The 19,773-nt window shown below is 40.5% G+C and overlaps 2 protein-coding genes across 2 annotated transcripts; both read left to right on the top strand.

Moving 5' to 3' along the window:
* The first annotated feature begins 2 nt into the window (after nucleotides 1-2).
* Nucleotides 3-10,236, top strand: cab39 (calcium binding protein 39). The gene is made up of 9 exons (XM_058080275.1): nucleotides 3-235; nucleotides 4,919-5,074; nucleotides 5,157-5,321; nucleotides 6,093-6,211; nucleotides 6,529-6,697; nucleotides 7,870-7,929; nucleotides 8,775-8,840; nucleotides 8,923-9,066; nucleotides 9,152-10,236. Exons 2-9 carry the CDS (start codon nucleotides 4,961-4,963, stop codon nucleotides 9,338-9,340), a joined length of 1,026 nt encoding a protein of 341 aa, XP_057936258.1. The 5' UTR covers nucleotides 3-235; nucleotides 4,919-4,960; the 3' UTR covers nucleotides 9,341-10,236.
* A 2,109-nt stretch (nucleotides 10,237-12,345) lies between these two features.
* itm2ca (integral membrane protein 2Ca) lies at nucleotides 12,346-18,489 on the top strand. Its single transcript, XM_058080783.1, has 6 exons — nucleotides 12,346-12,569; nucleotides 15,193-15,336; nucleotides 15,415-15,603; nucleotides 15,726-15,836; nucleotides 17,394-17,544; nucleotides 17,633-18,489. The coding sequence occupies exons 1-6, from the start codon at nucleotides 12,477-12,479 to the stop codon at nucleotides 17,722-17,724; spliced, it is 780 nt and encodes a 259-aa protein (XP_057936766.1). The 5' UTR covers nucleotides 12,346-12,476; the 3' UTR covers nucleotides 17,725-18,489.
* Nucleotides 18,490-19,773: the final 1,284 nt, after the last annotated feature.

Genomic DNA, 19,773 nt, shown 5'->3' with positions numbered 1-19,773 from the left:
CAGACGACCAGAGGGGGCGCTAGTGAGTCGGACCGTGACAGTCGCGGTGCTGCTTTGCTGCTAATGTTGCCAGTCGGGCACACGGAGAGACAGGCGGCTACACAAATATCCAAAGTACGAACAACAGGAGTCGACCGAACAGGGAAACAAAGCCGTTTTTGTTCCGAGGAGGGCTCGCGTTGTCTTTTACCGCCGTGACGAATTGGGGGAAACGAGTGAAAACGCCGTTCACGAGGTATTGTGTTGTATTGTATATCTACAATGAGTACATAGTATATGATTGTATCTTGGGAGTATTTTGGATGACATTGTAGTGTAACGAATACCTCGCCGAACAGCTTTAAGCCTCGCAGGTACTTTTTAAACGTTAACCCCACGCGTGTTTTAGTCCATGTTTAGCATACTGTTGTTGATGGTGCAAACGCAGCCTTTGCCAGGCCTGGGCATGCTAAGCTAGCTAAGTGTCGCTATTTCAATACGAAACAGGCGCCATAAATGCACATTTTGACACTTTTATGCATGCAATAAGTGAGTAAATAAGCCAACTTAATTTTGGAAGCCGAATGCCTGTCGAAGCCTGCTAGTAAAGGCACACAAACAGTATTTGGTAGGCAGTGATTTGAAGCCCGAACAGGCCGCATTAGCTTGCAAATGTGTAGATGTTAGAAATGAACATGTTGTATTTGGCGCACACATGTCAATGCTGGCGCTACAATGAACAAGTATGCATTGTGCCAGCTCGGCGCAAAGTTGGCAGGCTTGACAACCTCCACAAAGCAGGCATGGTTGGACCCAGATGGGCGGCGCTCGGCGTCATGTTGCCACCCTAATGGCCAGTTAGCTGTTATTTATTGACTTATTAGCGCCGATTAGCTTAACTCACGTTGTCAAAGAGCACATCACATCCGGTTCATCATCACAATAAGAAGGCTGGCTGCTAGATGATACCCCATTCATCACTGCTATATTAAGGATTCATCAATATAATCATCTGTTGTAATTGTAGGCATGAGGCGGAATAATCCCAAACTGTTTCATGACACAATACACTTATATACATGTATCTCAAATCATAATCAATCATAATATACATAATATTGGTCAAAAGTCAATTGATTTCAGAAGTTCCTGCAGTTATTTTTCTGACTAAGATGTACGTATGTGTGTGTTTATAGTACAATGTTTTTGAAATATTTGTGTAAAATTGTATTCTTTACCCAACCAAAATAAATCAAAACTTATCATATCTTACCAGTAGTGGTTTAAAAGAACAGTTAGTACGCTAAATGCCATATTTTTCACATTTGCAAATTAAAATGTAACGCACGCCAACAGTTTTCACTCGTGATAGGCAAGAGTTTGTAGCTAAACGTTGCCAAATCACTATCATTGGCTTACAACAAAGTCACTAATAATTGTGTTACATAGGGTGTAGTTTACATACTCAAAGAAAAAAGAGGGTGGGATATAATACCTGCAGCATGGTTGAAAGTTAGCGACAGTTTGCAAATTTAATCTACAGACTATACGAGTTTCACTGTTTGGTGTGATCTCCTGAAATACATTTTCAAAGGTATTGTAATTCATCGATACGTACCTTTTTATGCATGTACCTGTATACATGAAATATGTTTTTATTAAGTTATTTTGGAGGGTAATAGTAGAAACAGCTTTTAGTATGAAGCTGTGCCGTTACTACAACTACATAAAAAAATATTGTGGATCAATACCACTTAGTTCATGATGTAGCTCCTGTCCTACTTCCTGTTATATTGTATGGGTAGGTGGGCCAATTTGCTGATTGGTAGTTTGCAATGGTTTTTGGGCCTGGATGGTGTCATCTTTCCTGGTTAAAACCCGGTAATCATAAGAGAAGTCAGTAAATTAATGCGATACTGTAGCTTCTCTTTTCTGTTCTATTCTTCTCCTACAAGATGATGATAATAGCCGTAGTGCCTCACCAGCCAGGACGGCGACGCACACTCGGCCTGGCTGGCGAGGCTCACTGGGGGGAGCGGGAGAGTGAGGTGCAAGTGTCAGCCGTCATGGTAATTATTTACGTCACTGATACCGAAGCAGGTCACGAGCAGAAAGGCTGCCTGCCTGCTGCCACATGTTAACAAGCATTAGCTGTGGGGGAAGACGGATTTGGCCACCTGGCAAACTTCAGGTGTGTCCAGATTATTAACCATTAAAGTGAAGCAACCTTATGGAAACCAGCAGTTGGCCAGGATAGGCTGGGCTTTTATGGATGATGAATGAGGGGCTGCGTCCTCATGCTGTTGGTGATAAATTACAGAAAGAAAATTGGACATAAAAATGTTATGAATTAATCACAGTGGTCAAATTAATTAATCATGATTAATCACACTTTGCAACTGTGTGTGCTAAATTACAGAAAGAAAATTGGACATAAAATGTTATGAATTAATCACAGTGTTCAAATTAATTCATCATAATTAATCACACCTTGCAACTGTGTGTGATAAATTACAGAAAGAAAATTGGACATAAAAAATGTTATGAATTAATCACGGCGGTCAAATTAATTAACCATGATTAATCACACTTTGCAACTGTGTGTGATAAATTACAAATAAAATTGGACATAAAAATGTTATAAATTAATCACAGTGGTCAAATTAATTAATCATGATTAATCACACTTTGCAACTGTGTGTGATAAATTACAGAAAGAAAATTGGACATAAAATGTTATGAATTAATCACAGCATCCAAATTAATTAATCATGATTAAGCACACTTTGCCACTGTGTGTGATAAATTACAGAAAGAAAATTGGACATAAAAATGTTATGCATTAATCACAGCGGGTGAATTAATTAATCATGATTAATCACACTTTGCAACTGTGTGTGATAAATTACAGAAAGAAAATTGGGCATATTTCACACACAGTTGCAAAGTGTGATTAATCATGATTGATTAATTTGCCTGCTGCGATTAATTCATGAAAATTTTTTAATCATTTGCCAGCCCTAATACACACACACACACGTGCATGTATGTATAGTGGGACCCATTTAACACAACCCTGTTTATGTGGACTACCCATCTTAGTCAACCAAGTCATCAAGTCCTGGTTCTCCATGGTCGTCTTATTACTATTACTTATTACTTTGTGCTTATGCTTTTGTCGACATAAAAAGCGAGACCCTAAGGAGTCATACGTTGCAGTTTTGTCAACATCATCATTATCGCTTGTGTGTTTTTGCCACAGCAGATTTATGGTTCCGTTAAAATCGGTAGAAACAATAAAGGGGCAACAGGAAAGGAACCGCCACTTACCTTCAAAGCTTCAGGAAAGGACCAAAGTTTTTATTTTCGCCAATGTGTGCACAAACGGAGGAAAACTATGTCTACAAACTGCCACAGGTTCAATAATTCTTTCTTATTGTCCATTTTTCCAACGTCGACATGAGTCAGCCAATGTTAGGCAATTGACGGTCACAACCCATTTGAGCTGAGCTTTTTATTGGAACCAAATTGTTTTCGGAGAATAACCTTTATGGTGATAAGTATTTGTAATTCCAGTGGTTGACCCATGAGCGATGTTCACCTTCAGTGCTGGGAAACATTCTTATTGCCTGGTAGTGAATGACTTTATTCTCCCCAAACCGGTTCTTTTTAAATCTACGGTGCATATCAATGTTGCCATCTCGGTAATAATGACAGTCGTTTTCAGACAAAGGTTATCAGTTCCGAAAACATTTGCCAGTCGTGAGTGCAAAGCGACTGGGTGGGCCAGGGGCCGCTGTAGATAAGACACCTTGTTTTGTAACCGGTTATCCAGCGCCAGTGAAATATGGCTGTCACAGCTGTTGGTTACGTGCGTCTCTGGTCACATGGTACGCTGTCATTTTAGGTTAGCTAAAGGATCTGGAAGGTCAATAACATACAATATGATACTAGTAATTGAATGTAATGGCTTTTGAGTTAGGGGGTGGTTTTTTTTTTAATAAAAAAAAGCAAGTGTCACAGTAAACATGTTATTAATGATTGACTGACACTGACCAGAGGACCGCACAGCTTTATATATGCTCTGGTCAACATAATTACATCCAATACCGCGGCCATGTTGTTCTGATTGACCGCATGGTGGTCAAGTGGTTAGTATCTAGGTCACACAGTCAGGAGATCGGGAAGACCTGGGTTAGATTCTCTGTGTAGAGTCTGCATGTTCTCCTCGTGCGTGTGAGCGTTTTCTCCGGTTTCCTTCCACATTCAAAGACAGCTGGGATAGGCTCCAGCATGCCCTCGACCCTTGTGAGGATAAGCGGTATAGAAGATGGATGGATGGATGGGTTTCAGAAGCTGTTGGCTTTGCAGCTGAAGTGTAGACAACGTAGAATTCCAAATGTGAGGGCGGGTGAGCAAATTGCCAATAGAATTAAATTAAAATTAATTACATTATTTTTCATCCGTGTTCCTCCACAGCTCCCCGTGTCTCCTCTTGATAGCCAGTGCTGATCTGCTGTTTCTATCACAAATATATAATTAGTAAAAATAAATGACTCATATTCCTTGCAATGCGTACATGCGTACACATGTTGTACAGATGTTTGTTGGTCCATCTCGGCCCTGCAGCTCCATGTAATGTTCTTTATCTGCTGTTATCATTTTTGTCAGCCTCGCTACAAACATGCCTGCTGTCATGTTTGTGTGGAATATTTCTTAGAGCGTCGTCGGCTATATCTGCAAAAATCAACCTTTGATTGAATCCTCTAGTCTGTTTTGTAATATTCTGGAACTTGTTCAGACTTGTTGCCATGGGTGGAGTGCTACGTTCATGCCGTCTGAGTAGGACACAGCAGTCACGAGTTGTTTTGTAAAGACTGTTAAAGCAAGAGTCTCCATTTTTGATGCTTCTGATCCATCGTTATATTTTCCAACACAGGTGGACAGCGCGCTGCCCGAGGTCTCGTGGTAACCCACCGCCATGCCGTTCCCCTTTGGCAAGTCCCACAAGTCGCCCACAGACATTGTCAAGAACCTCAAGGACAGCATGACGGTACTCGAAAAGCATGACATCTCTGATAAAAAGGCTGAGAAGGTAGGGAGAATGGCAGACATTTTTTTTTTCTTATTTTGCCTATGCGGCACCACATATGTATTTTGTACAACTCCCTATTCAGGCCACAGAAGAAGTATCTAAGAGCCTGGTGGCCATGAAGGAAATCCTGTATGGAACTAACGAGAAAGAGCCCCAGACTGAAGCAGTGGCCCAGCTAGCCCAGGAGCTCTACAACAGCGGCTTGCTGAGCACGCTGATCGCCGATTTGCAGCTCATCGACTTTGAGGTAGGAGATGATGGAGGAGGACGTCGCAGCAAAGTAGCATGTATGGAAAATTGATGGGTTTTTTATTTTAAAAAATGGAAATTAATAGGAAGTGTTGCTTCCATCGAGCAGCAATGTTGGTAATTGGACAATTTTTGGACTTACATGGGTTTTGGATGGGTACCTGCCCAATGGTGTTACCAGAATCGCCACTAGATGGCGGAAGATACCCTTTTTAAAAATCCATTAGTATTTTCAAAGCCAAATAATACTGCAAATGGTAATCAGTATTTTTTTTCCTTGTTGAATAAATTGGACACAAACAGCATGGTTATTCATTTGACCATTTGTTGGTCCTTGATTGTTAATAAGTATTAACGTAGTGTAATTTTTCATTGATACAGGCTTTATTTTATAAAAAGCTTGTACATTTATTTTGTGTATTGACTCAAGCCACGGCAACGAACAGCAAGTAAAATGTTGGCACCCTATCTGTGTTGATGGGTAAACAAAGCCAAGTGTCTGTGTCACATGCGCACAAACCGCATGAGCTGCCCACTCCATGACTCATGCATTTCTGTCATTAGTGGCAATGTTGTGATCTGCCACTTCCTTTTTCACCCTCCCACGCTCTTCCTCTTATGGTTGAGAAATGCATATCACACTCAGACATATTGCAGGCTTATTACTTTATTCATTCAATGCATTGTTGCTTCAGGAGTGTTTTACAAAAAAAACTTGTGTCTGCAGTATCACTCATGGTATGTATGAACTTGACTTGTGTTACCACAGGGCAAGAAAGACGTAGCTCAGATCTTCAACAACATCCTGAGGCGCCAGATTGGCACTCGGACACCCACAGTGGAGTACCTTTGCACCCAACAGAACATACTCTTCATGTTACTTAAAGGGTAGGAGACATCCCTATACACACACAGTTATACACAGTTATAGTTAAGGTACTATATAAGGTAAATATGTAAAATGTCCCTCAAAAGGTGGGTGCTGTGATGATAATTATATTTTGCGAGTTACATTATTGTTCATCTTTTTCTGTCATTATTATTCTATAAATGTTTTCAATATTGTTGAAAATAATAATTTATAGTAATGTAATAATTAGTAATGTGTTTAGATCTGGAGTGTACTTTGCAACAACATAAGAACATGTACAAGCGTGTGTGTTTATCTGAAGGGTTAATCATTTGTCAACCGCTGCTCTGTGCAGGTACGAGTCCCCAGAGATTGCCCTCAACTGTGGGATAATGTTGAGGGAGTGCATCCGACACGAACCTTTGGCCAAAATCACACTGTGGTCCGAGCAGTTTTACGAATTCTTCAGATATGTGGAGATGTCCACGTTTGACATCGCCTCAGATGCATTCGCCACTTTCAAAGTAAGTGGGCTACATGTGGGAAGTTAACTATATCTATCTATAAATATGTTTTGTACCAATGTTGGTCAACCAGAATCTGAAAAATGGGAAATAATGTAAATAGTCATGAGGGGTGTCACATATGAGAATATTTCTCGTCCCGTGGGAACAAAGCAGCCAGGAACCGATTAGACTCTGACTATGGCATCGCTAGTGTAAATGATAATAACATAACATGCAAGTGGCAGTGTGTGAGGCAAGATTGGAACCGCACACACTAAGCCTTATAATCCTACTTGAATACGGTGTTCACATGTTAGCATGTCAGCTATCCCTGTGTTAATGTCCAGACAGAAGCTATAATAATTGTACACTTGATTAAACCAAAGATAAAAATACAATTTCTGCATAAGACCTCGACTATCCAAATTTGTGACAGTCGCATCTTCTACTTTCTGGTACAGCGCCGTAAACATAAAAGGAATTGTAGTTCTTTGAGAGTAAACAAATAATTATTGCAATCCATATGTTAACATAAGTACACATCATCATAAATGACTAATAGTAGCAGCTACAACTGCCATCATTATTTTATCATTTTTAGTTTTTCTTTCAACTTGTGAAAAAAGTTCAGCAGTTAACGCCATCATGCTTAGGTCACGCATGCAAACAATGTGATCAATAAAATAAAAATTAAAAAATTTGGCTTATATTTAGCCATTGTAGTCAATTTAATAAGGTAATGTTAAATAATTTTCTTGTCTTGTTCTAATGAACTTGGTTTCGTGTACCATCTTGTCTTGTGAGCTGAGTGTATTGCCACTCCTAATAATTAGTATTGATAAGATGTACAAACAATACAGTAGAGAAGGAATAAAGTGTGCTTCATTTTGATAGCATACTATAGTGCGACGATTCATTCATAATTATTGTCCATTCAGCCATATTTTTAGACACCTGATCAAACAGATGTACCATTTTTGTTACTTTTACTGTTGTTACTGTTACTTGATTACCGATTGGTCGGTTTGTGGAGCATGATTTGCTATGTGAGTATAACTTGATCAGAAGGCATACAGCCCACCTCTGTGAATACCTTCTCTGATCTTGGATCTATATCTGCAATTACGAATAACACAAAGCTTTGGCTTTAAATTTGTATTACGTTTTTTTTATTTATTTTTTAATTCTAGGACCTCCTCACAAGACACAAGCTACTGAGTGCAGAGTTTCTGGAGCAACATTACGAAAGAGTAAGTGAACTACATAGCGTTTCTGGCTGCCATGGGTGAATATGATCCACACAGAATGTGGGTCAGAGCTCATTTAGGGAAGAAATGCTGTATATTTCCAATTTAAAGCTCATGATCTGGTTGAAATTATGGCCGCTGTATTGCGAGGGTCGGTTTCTGACCCGGTTATAATAATAATATGACTACAAAGCAATATTTTGAGCCACAACTGAAATCCTAAGTGTCCAATTAGCCAACACAATGACAACCAGCTCCTCTTCTCATCATGGAAGCTTCAGGGGATTCTCATTTGGACCGCTTTTCCAGTATACCAGCAGAAAAACAAGGTCCAGACATGTGAGGTGAATTCACTCATTTGATTGGCTGATTTCACATTTACAATTTGGATCATGGAAAAAATGTGAACCAAGATCTGGACCTGTTCTGCTTTTTGATTTCAGTTTATACTAAAGTTCTGTTGCTGAAAACAATCACTTTTTCTACCTTTTCTTGACATGAATATGTATGGGGCAAAATTCACCCCAACACCATAGATGTTTCTTTAGTGATTAATACTAAAATGAGAAAATAAATCAAACTAATTGATTTAAGAGATATGCTCTATAGCCCTCAGTAATAGCCAGCTAACAAAAGAACCTTCAATTTATTAATATGATTCTTTTGACGTTCATTTTACCATTTTTGGAAATTAAAATGGAGGGGTATAGTGACAAAAAAAAGCCTACATGCCCACACCAAAAGTATTAAAACTCACTATTGTCATTACATGAAGACATGAAACACCTACTTGGCATGATATGAACTCAACAGCTTCTGTTCTGTGTTGTTCCCTTGTTATATTATAGTTCTTTAGTGAATATGAGAAGTTGCTCCACTCAGAAAACTACGTGACAAAAAGGCAGTCTCTAAAGGTAAGCGCTTACCATCCCATCTTCTGTGAGTCCTCACAAGGACTGCATTGATAAATATCATATTTTCATTGTGTAACGGCAGCTACTGGGAGAGCTGCTCCTGGACCGGCACAACTTCACCATCATGACGAAATACATCAGCAAGCCAGAAAATCTCAAGCTCATGATGAATTTGCTCCGCGACAAGAGTCGCAACATCCAGTTTGAGGCTTTCCATGTTTTTAAGGTAAAGAATACGGAAGATAAGCGACTTCTACTGTTTAAGCAAGCTGATGCTGGGTCAACTTGCTCAACTCCTCTGTTGGTTTCAGGTGTTTGTGGCCAATCCCAACAAGACGCAACCCATCCTCGACATCCTACTGAAGAACCAGAGCAAGCTCATCGACTTCCTCAGCAAGTTCCAGAACGACAGAACAGAGGACGAACAGTTCAATGACGAAAAGACTTACCTGGTCAAACAGATTCGGGACCTCAAGAGGCCCGCCACCCAGGAGGCTTGAGGAAAGGGGTGGCCGAGTGGGAGGGCGGAGCCAACCATTTCTTGACGGCGTAACGGCGCAACGCCTGCTTAACAAACACATCAGTTGCTGCTGTTCTGAGCAAAGAATTCAGGAAAAAAAAAACAAAGGAAAATACCCATTTCAAATATTTGGGAAGTTGCCGGAACATCAGCGAACATTTGGTTTGCTTTCTTTTTACTACGTTTGTTCCAAAAGAAAACCAGATGCTGCTGCTTTAATGCACCTTGAAAACCACGTGCGGTCCGATAACGCATTCATCCATCTTTAAGAAGGCAGATTGACAGGAAGTCAACATTTCAGTCCGATAACCACAGGCAACATAGAAGAAGATGTGATGTGTGATGTGAAATGGTACGAGCCGTGTGCGTTTGCTGCCATGTTCAGTGACCAGACTGTGAAATGCAGGTGCATCAATGCCTTCATCCAGTACAGCAGCAGTGAGGTTGGGGGGGGGGGGGCCTCTCGGATGCCATGACACAGCACCTTTGACCTGCTGTGCTCTGTTCATGACCCAGCACTGAAGATACACAAGGGAATGAGGGAGGGATGCAACTAAGGAAAGGAAAGGAAAGGCCCAAGTCCTCCCTTTTATTATTTTCATAAGCAGGGAGAACATGTATATATGCCTTTTTTTTGCTTTGTAGATTATTTTGTTTAATCTTAACATAGGATACTATTATATGTATTCACTTTAAACATTAAGTTTCTGGTTAATGGTAATGAAATTACTTTCTAAACCCTAAACGATATTGTTTTTACATTTTTATTTGACTGCTGATTTGCTGGGTTTCTTGTACATAACTTAAAGGGGCAGCTCACAGTTGGCGCATCTACTAAATAAAATGTACACGGAGTGAAAGCGGTGGTATCGGAAAGGGACGTCCGCGTGTTTTTTGCTGAATCTAACATGAGTTCTGGAGAAAAGCGGGGCTTGCTGGCGTATTAATTAAAAGCTAATTCACTTACAAGTCATCAAGTGACAATTGGTTACTTTCCTACACTCCTTAAATTCACATTAGTGGTTTTCCTTTCATTCTCAGCTATTTGTTTTGATGGTAAACTCCGGAGCGGTGTGCCACATTTCATTCTTTTCTTGATGGTGTATAATTTGAGTACTATGAGTGTCGAGAATTGTGACTATAGCGATCTGTTTCATGATGGTTTGTTCTTACGGTACTACACACAAACCTATGATGAGAATTGCGGTGATTTGGCGCTCCACATATTGGGAAGTATTCTATTCAAACAGGTAACCATGGAGCAGTGCAGCACTGCTCCTCCATGCACATAGAACATGCATGTCCCTACACTGGCTGTGCATGATGCTGTACTCATGATGCTGGGCTGGAATTGTTCATTTAACAACATCCAATTGTCACATTGAACTCTTCCTAGCTTGTATGCAGCTTTTGACACCGGTTCCGGCGTACAAAGTGGGGGTACTTTCAGGAAGTGTCAAAAGGCCTGAGCCCAATGAGTCAAATAAAGGAAAAAAAAGTTTGAAATAAGCGAAGCCGGTCATTTTCTTGCTATGTGCTACAAGGTACATGTATGTCTGCAAACATGGCAAAGAGGTATTTAACCCTCCCCTTGTTTTAGATTTTAATACATAAAAAGAATCACATAACATTTGTTTATTGCATTAAGGCTTTTTGACTTTGTCAAGAAACTCTATTTCAACAAAATAAAAACAAAAAAATCATTTTTATTATATTTTTAAATTATTTGGTTGAAATTATGACCACTGTATTGTTAGGGTCGGTTTCGACCCGGTTATAATAATATGACTATAAAGCAATATTTTGAGCCCCAACTGAAATCCTAAGTGTCCAATTAGCCAACACAATGACAACCAGCTCCTCTTCTCATCATGGAAGCTTCAGGGGATTCTCATTTGGACCGCTTTTCCAGTATACCAGCAGAAAAACAAGGTCCAGACATGTGAGGTGAATTCACTCATTTGATTGGCTGATTTCATATTTACAATTTGGATCATGGAAAGAATGGCAAGAAGTACAGTGAACCAAGATCTGGACCTGTTCTGCTTTTTCATTTCACTTTATACTAAAGTTCCGTTGATGAAAACAATCACTTTTTCTACCTTTTCATGGCGTGAATATATATGGGTCAAAATTCACCCCAACACCATAGATGTTTCATTAGTGATTAATACTAAAATGACAAAATAAATAAAACTAATTGATTTAAGAGATATGTTCTATAGCTCTCAGTAATAGCCAGGTAACAAAAGAACCTTCAATTTATTAATATGATTCTTTTGAGGTTCATTTTACCATTTTTGGAAATTGAAATGGAGGGGTATAGTGACAAAAAAAGGCCTCCATGCCCACACCAAAAGTATTAAAAGCAACATTTTCATGGATGAGGAAGCCTAAGAAGGTAACCAAGACATGAGAAGCTAACTTGATGGTAACTTATTATTTTTAGTGTATTTTATAGCATATTTAATACATGGGTCAAGTAACAGCACTGTTGGAAAGAAGCTTCTACTGACTAAACAGTGCCCTCACCTGGCTGCAAAGAGGCAATGCAAGTCAGACTGGGTACATTGTGTATCATCTTTGTATTAATGCTGATAGCCATGTAACAAATATACTAATGGAATTGTTTATCGTTGTTATACAAAGGAGGAAATTATCTGACAAATGTGTATCGGCTGTTCACTATGAGTAGTTAATATACCAGTTATCAATAATTAGACTTCAGACAACCTGAACTATCCCTTTAACTATCCATTTAACGTAACATGAAATAACTCTCTCCTTAGTTGGAGAATGGCTTGCAAAAAGAACTAGATTTTTATCAAAGGTCTCATTTAACGTTGCATTTATTTAACAGAGATACAGAGCAACATGGATGACTTAATACGCACGGCACGTGTCGGGGGAAGACGTCGATCTCATCACGCTCTTGTATCGCGCCAAAGATTCTTTGGTATCGACACAGTGGACATCCGTCACGATCCGCCCAGTCGGAGACAACAGAAAGCATACTAGCGGTGAGAGGTGGGCGGCCTGTCTGCTAGGTGAACCTTTTTATTTCCGACACCAATCTTTCCACACTTCACACGCAGACACACACGGCTGGTGAAACGATGGTGAAAATCACCTTCCAGCCCGTCGCGGGACACAAAGGAGATAAAGAAAATGACGGCGATAAGACCGAAATCCTCATTCCTCATCCTGTGGTGAGTTAAAGTTCATTTCATTGTGTTGCAATGAGTTACCAATGCCGCTAATGGAGGATTTATCAACGAAGTGTGTTGTATTAATCAACACAATGTAACAGTGTATTGTGTGTCACTGTGACACCGTATCGGTGTATCGGCTTGACAACAAAAACCATCCGAAGCTGTCATGGCTTCCTCATACAAAGCGCCTCCATTCAGGATGTCGTGGGAAGACACAGACTATATTGTCCAAAGTGTGGCCCAGGGGCCATTTTGGGCCCCGGCTCTTTTTATTGTCCCTTGGGTATTGTAAAAATTGAATCAATTAATCGTTAATGATGTATATTATTAGAACAATAATTTACAATGACAAAAGCTACTGCATTGATGTTTTCTTAATAGCTTAGCATGCACCACCAGTTCATTTCAAAGTAAAACGCACCACTTCCTGTTCAACTAACATCCATATGGAAGTCTAAGCTTGATAATGACCTTCACAATAAAACAGCATTTGCTATTCACGCATACTCTGTCTAATAAAAGTAAACCATCCAATTTGTGAGTACTAGCTAACCCACATATAAATAACACCATTGGAACAAAATGGCTCCACGTGCTGTAGACATGAAACACTATTTATTTTATTGTGCAGAGATCTGCTTAGTCATCATTTCCAAGGATTTGCTACAAAAATGCGATGGTTGAAGTACAGCAGGGATGGAGGAAATGCAGCAGCTTTTACTGACAAGATGGCAGATTCATTTGCATGCAGCATTTCGACTGCAGAGGTCAGAATCCCTGCTTACTCGGCCTGTATCCTCCACAGGATGATGATGATGATGATGTACTTATACAGTAGATATCATCATCCCTTACTGTAAAATGTGTATGAGGTTTGTTTTTCGAGAGAATAGGACCATTTTTGGTATTGTGGTTTGTTGTGTTGTTGTCAGCTAGTAAAAAGTATTCATGTACAATATCTGGGATGACAAAACACAAAGCGTGTGTGTTCACACATGCTCAGTCGCGTCCCTGTCCTTCTGCACCCCGTGTGTCCAAATGTTCCCATTTTTAGTGTAACACCGATATGAATGCAAGGATCCACCCCACACGTTGGCAACTGATTGGAAAGGCTGTCACTCATTATGTAGCTTATTAGTTTTTAGGAAATTATTTCCTAGAATAGCAGCCTTAGCGTTAGCCGATACTGCAAATTTTCCTATCCAATCCACTTTATTTATATAAGCACATTTTATAAACAGAGGTTCCAAAGTGCTGCACAGACTAGTAAAATAAAATACAATAAATAAAGGTACAAATTGAATTATTGAAGAAATAAAATAGTACAAAAAAAAGATTTAAGAGTCATGACATGCTATATATATCACTATATTGACACTTACTATGGTACCCATTATGTCATTGGATGCAAAATGACATGCAAAACTCCGAGGGTGGAATTGAACCCTGGTGTCCTAGCTGTGTGGTCCGCGCGCTAACCACTCGATCGCCGTGCCACCTGGTACATTATAAAAAATAAAAAAAAAACTAACAAAAAAAAACTGTATTATGGAAAGCAGGAAGTGAACAAATGTAACAGTTTCTGATTGTAAAAGTACCAGATGGAGGGGTAGGATTTAATAAGCTTTGCTTCTTCCTACTCCTTTTGGACGTGTGGAACTGTGAAAATAAAAATAAAAATAAAAAACTATATTATGAAAGCAGGAAGTGAACAAATGTAACAGTTAGTGATTGTAAAAGTACCAGATGGAGGGGTAGGATTTAATAAGCTTTGCTTCTTCCTACTCCTTTTGGACGTGTGGAACTGTGAAAATAAAAATAAAAAACTATATTAGGAAAGCAGGAAGTGAACAAATATAACAGTTACTGATTGTAAAAGTACCAGATGGAGGGGTAGGATTTAATAAGCTTTGCTTCTTCCTACTCCTTTCGGACATGTGGAACTGGGAACTGATTATGGGATGCACTCAATTGGAATCTGATGCATGTTCAAATGAAATAAAACCATTACCAAGATATAATTTTTTTTAAATAAATAATAATAAAAAAGAACTAAAAGACACAGGACCATACGACTCACTCCGAGTTGTTGGGGGCCTTTTGTACTTGGGAGGGGAGAGAATTCCATAGCTTGGGGCCAACCAAACCAGCCAAATTTTGGTACATAGTTTTTGGTAAATATTGATCTCACTATTACTGATCCCATACTGATACTAACCTTGGCATTGATATGACAAATCCAGTACTTGAATGGATCCACCAATCCCTGCTCTCCTTGCATGCAGTACTGAGACATGTCTGCTTGTAGTAGAGGAAGAGCGTACTATGTAGTGTGTGTGTGTGTGTCTTTGTGTGGTACCGGCAGATGGGCTGCGAGACTGTAGGCGGCTGTGACAGGTTTTCACTATCTCTGTCACGTTTTTCATAACCAAGTGCTAAGTCATCATTTCCTCTCACTGAAAGCGGTCCTCATCATGGTTGTCATTGGTGGGAACATCAACTCACAGGCCGCCGTTTCAAGATGGAGACGTGCTTTATTCTAACATCTTAATCATCTTCTGTGAAGGAACATATAGACAAACGTAGATATTTCACTTGAAATCCATGTTGTGTTTCCCAGGAGGAAGAGGAGCTGGTCCTACCACTGCGGCCCACTAAGTCACCTCTCAACGGGCTCTGCTGCCTGACCTTTGGCCTGGTTGTCTTCATGGCTGGTCTGGTCCTTGCCTCCATCTATATGTACCGCTACTACTTCATACCTCATGTAAGTCCCTTTTCTGCAAAAGTTTGTTTGGAATATTTCTGTTTGAGAACACTCCGACATGAAGTGTGTTGTCTCCAGGCGCCAGAGGAGAACTTGTTCCATTGCAAGGTGGTTTACGAGGACTCTGTGTACGCACCGCTGCGTGGGCGCCAAGAACTGGCAGAGAACGTGGGCATCTACTTGGCAGACAACTATGAAAAGATCAGCGTGCCTGTACCTCACTTTGGAGGCAGCGATCCTGCTGATATCATCCATGATTTCCACAGAGTGAGAAGCAACTTTAGATCTTTACTGACATAAAACTTCATCTTAACGCTGAAGTGGGCGTGCTACACTTTATAGATCTTTTTTCTTTATCTTCATCTGCAATAAGCAGCGGTCTTTTGCAGGGATTGACGGCCTACCATGACATCGCTCTGGACAAATGCTATGTCATTGAACTCAACACCACCATCGTGATGCCGCCACGCAACCTTTGGGAGCTGCTCATTAATGTCAAGGTACCTCGTTGGTTGTACAGACGGTCTGATGGTAATCCCAGAGTACATATTGTGTGTACTTTAATGACCGACAATATGGTGGACGTTTCCACTACATGGTACCTTCTTGGTATGGCAGTATTCTCTATGACGCATTATTGACAAAATCAGGTACTGTATTAGTAGTAGTATTTATTGCAAGGGTTTTTTTCAATGTAACAGAAGCGTGTCCAAATTAGACAGAGTTGAGAGACAGAATTAGACTCAGAGTTGCATACATACAAATTAGCGGTATGTAGTATATTAAGTTTTTTTGTGTGTACTTAATGCTTGCACACCAGAGCAAGTACTATAGTGACGGCAGGCACAATCAACAGAATTTTCTAACTTCATTATGACCTGAACGCATCAACAGCACACTTCCTTGTTGTCATTTCAAGAACGCGAGTTGCATTCAGGGACACACTGATCATCACAAAAATGGCTTTAGTAATGTATATTAATGTATATTCTTATCACTCACTTCGGAACCGTTCATTCGGGTGTACAATTTGCTAGATTTAAGTATAATGGAGGCTGCACGGTGGTCGAGTGGTTAGCACGCAGACCTTACTGCTAGGACACCAGGGTTCAATTCTACCCTCGGAGTTTTGCATGTTCTCCCTGTGCGTGCGTGGGTTTTCTCCGGGTACTCCGGTTTCCTCACACATTCCAAAAACATGCTAGGTTAATTAGCCACTCCAAATTGTCCATAGGTATGAATGTGAGTGTGAATGGTTGTTTGTCTATATGTGCCCTGTGATTGGCTGGCCACCAGTCCAGGGTGTACGCCGCCTCTCTCGCCGGAAGACAGCTGGGATAGGCTCCAGCACCCCCACGACCCTCGTGAGGATAAGCAATAGAAAATGAATAAGTATGATATAAAATCCACTGAAAACAAGTAAAATCACACAATGTCATTGAACGCATCCTCTCATTGTTTGGTATCCTTTATATTGATTGACATTCAATTCATTTGGAGCTGTTAATACATAAACATATAAATCATCCATGAATTAAATGTAGCAAAAATTGGCTTATTTTATACACAGTTGCTAATGGTGATTAATCACAATTAATTAATGCAAAATGTTCAAAAATAACAATTTGACATTTGATACATTTAGTAAAATAAAGATGCTAACAACAAACCAAAGTAACGTAGGAGCTAAATGTCATCCTCACGAGGGTCGCGGGGGAGGCTGGAGCCTATCCCAGCTGTCTTGGGGCAAGAGGCGGGGTACACGCTGGACTGGTGGCCAGCCAATCACAGGGCTCATATAGACAAACAACCATTCACACTCAATTTGGAGAACAACTTGGAGTGGCCAATTAACCTAGAATGTTTTTGGAATGTGGGAGGAAACCGGAGTACCCGGAGAAAAACGGGGAGAACATGCAAACTCCACACAGAGATGGCCGAGGGTGGAATTGAACCCTGGTCTTCTGGCTGTGAGGTCTGTGCGCTAACCGCTTGTACACCGTGCCGCCAGTTTTTGTAATATTCCTTCATAATTTCCTGTTTTTTGTTTCTTGCAGAAAGGAACATACTTGCCTCAGACTTACATCATCCACGAAGAGATGGTCGTTACCGGTAAAGTCCACAACATTCGTCAGCTGGGACCCTTCATCTCCCGCCTTTGCAACGGGAAGGACACGTACCGCCTCAACCGCCGTGTCTCCCACCGACGTAAGTATGATGTTGTGTTTTACGAGACAGATATTTAGCACAGGACCCCATCCCCCATGTGGCTCATTGCCTCCCCCCCCCCCCGCAGGCATCAACAAGCGGGAGTCGAAGGACTGCCATCGCATTCGCCACTTCGAGAACACGTTCGTGGTGGAGACGGTTATCTGCGATGAAGCGTGAGCAGGGCAGGCCCCGGTCGGTCACCACGAGGCACATCCCAGTCACCTCCCCGGGTACTGTAGCCTGCGGATCTGATCATTATCGCACTTTAATCGCTCATGTCACGTCCCGTCTCGCTTTCTTTCACTTCCTGTTTCCACTGGTAAATATTTGTTCCGACATGTGATGCAATACCGAGCTGCTGGAATTATCCCAGGATTTTCTATGTAGCTTAAGGAGCTCTCCCCCCCTCGGAGAGATCCATGGCGGTTACTGTTGTTAGGGGAGATGACTGTCTCCATGTGTCGTCAAGGTGACCTTTCTTTCCTACTTGTTTGTGTGCTCTTTAGTAACACAGTCGGCTCAACCAAGCATGAAATGATTCTTTTTCAAAGCGAACCTCTTGTTGCTTCTTTAGCTCGGTACTGTAAACAACGTAACTGCAGACCATGATTTAGAGGAAGAGGAGGTAGTCATCATCACCGGGGCATTAAACCGCCTCCACTGTTGAAGAAGTCAAGAGCCATAAGACATGCTAATGCTCATCACCGATGATTTTGTAATATGGACATGTCCGTCATTGAATATATTTAGTGTACCCGATTCCCCTTGCATGTGTTTCAGCTATTTGATAAACGTTAAAGCCTTAGTCCGAGATCAGACGCTGGACTAATGTTATTACTGATGCAACAGGCGGGAGAATATTATTTGATGTTAGCTTAACGCTTAATTGTGTGTATTGTCTGCTTATGGAACCTTGTCTGTGAAATAAAGGTTTAAAATGTCTGTTGATGTTATTGATGCATTTACTGAATGTCAGACAAACATGGCCGAATCCCACAAAAGATAAAAGCTGACAATCCTCAATATGCACCATGGGAACATACAGACCAGTTAAACATGATCAAGAATTGGCATTTTGAACTGTTTCGCCGTTTGACGCCCCTGCACAACCTGAAGGTCCATTCTTCCACTGAAGGAAAAAGCACCCCAGATCATGATGGCTGCATCTCAGGTGGGTTCTCTTTATGTTGGAAGCCGTCTGTCCATCCATTCATTCATCCGTCCACCCATCCGTCTGTCCATCCATCCATCCGCTGTTGGATCTTAAGGAGGTTTTGTCGTTTGACGCCCCTGCACAACTTGAAGCTCCATTCTTCCACTGAAGGAAAAAGCACCCCAGATCATGATGGCTGCATCTCAGGTGGGTTCTCTTTATGTTGGAAGCCGTCCATCATCAAGGTTACATTTTTTTAAGAATTAAGATATTTATTTGATTTTAGACACCATGGAACTGATAGAGCCAAGCTTTTCCTTCTCTGACCTTAAAAAGCAACACCTCACCTATGGACTGGACTCTTGGCTTCCACTCCAAGTGAAGGAAATAGTAATTGTTCTTTAAATATCCTCATGCCACCTTGATGTATGATTTTGCAACCATTGAAATTTAGCATTTTAGCCATCTATTTGTTAGGAATGGAATATGTTCCACTCTATTTTGGGTAAGTACTGCAGCATATTTAACATACTTGTTCTCAATAGAGAGCTAACACGTGATTACAAGGCCTTTTACTTGGAACAAACACACCCTGTTCTATTCATGATCTTGTACACACACACACACACACACACACACACAATCATAGTCATCATGTGTCACCATCCTGGTTGAGACACTCTTCCACCGAGCCAAGACCGGTTGAAACCAGATCAGACCAATACACCAACAAACGGGAAGTTTCCTAATCATTGGGACCGGAAATGAATTAACTAAGTTGAAGTTGTTTCAAATACTTTGTTGTACTAAATTTGTTGTAGGATTCACTTAATGTGAATTGGCATAAACTGTTCTATGTGTATATTTGTGTATATTGTTCTATGTGTATATTTGTGTATATTGTTCTATGTGTATATTTTTGAAATATTTGATACCATCGGGCCCTCATAGTGTCTGTCCAGACAAAAATGTTGCCTTTGGACCAATAAAATCAGCTAAAGAGGAAAAAACATGATCAGACTTTCCTTTTTGATAAATATTATATTCGCTTAATCTCATACTGACGTCACACA

Source organism: Doryrhamphus excisus, chromosome 8 (assembly GCF_030265055.1).
Source record: "Doryrhamphus excisus isolate RoL2022-K1 chromosome 8, RoL_Dexc_1.0, whole genome shotgun sequence".
NCBI lineage: Eukaryota > Metazoa > Chordata > Actinopteri > Syngnathiformes > Syngnathidae > Doryrhamphus > Doryrhamphus excisus.
Note: the sequence above shows the minus strand (reverse complement) of the source record. Positions and strands in the feature narration are given on the sequence as shown.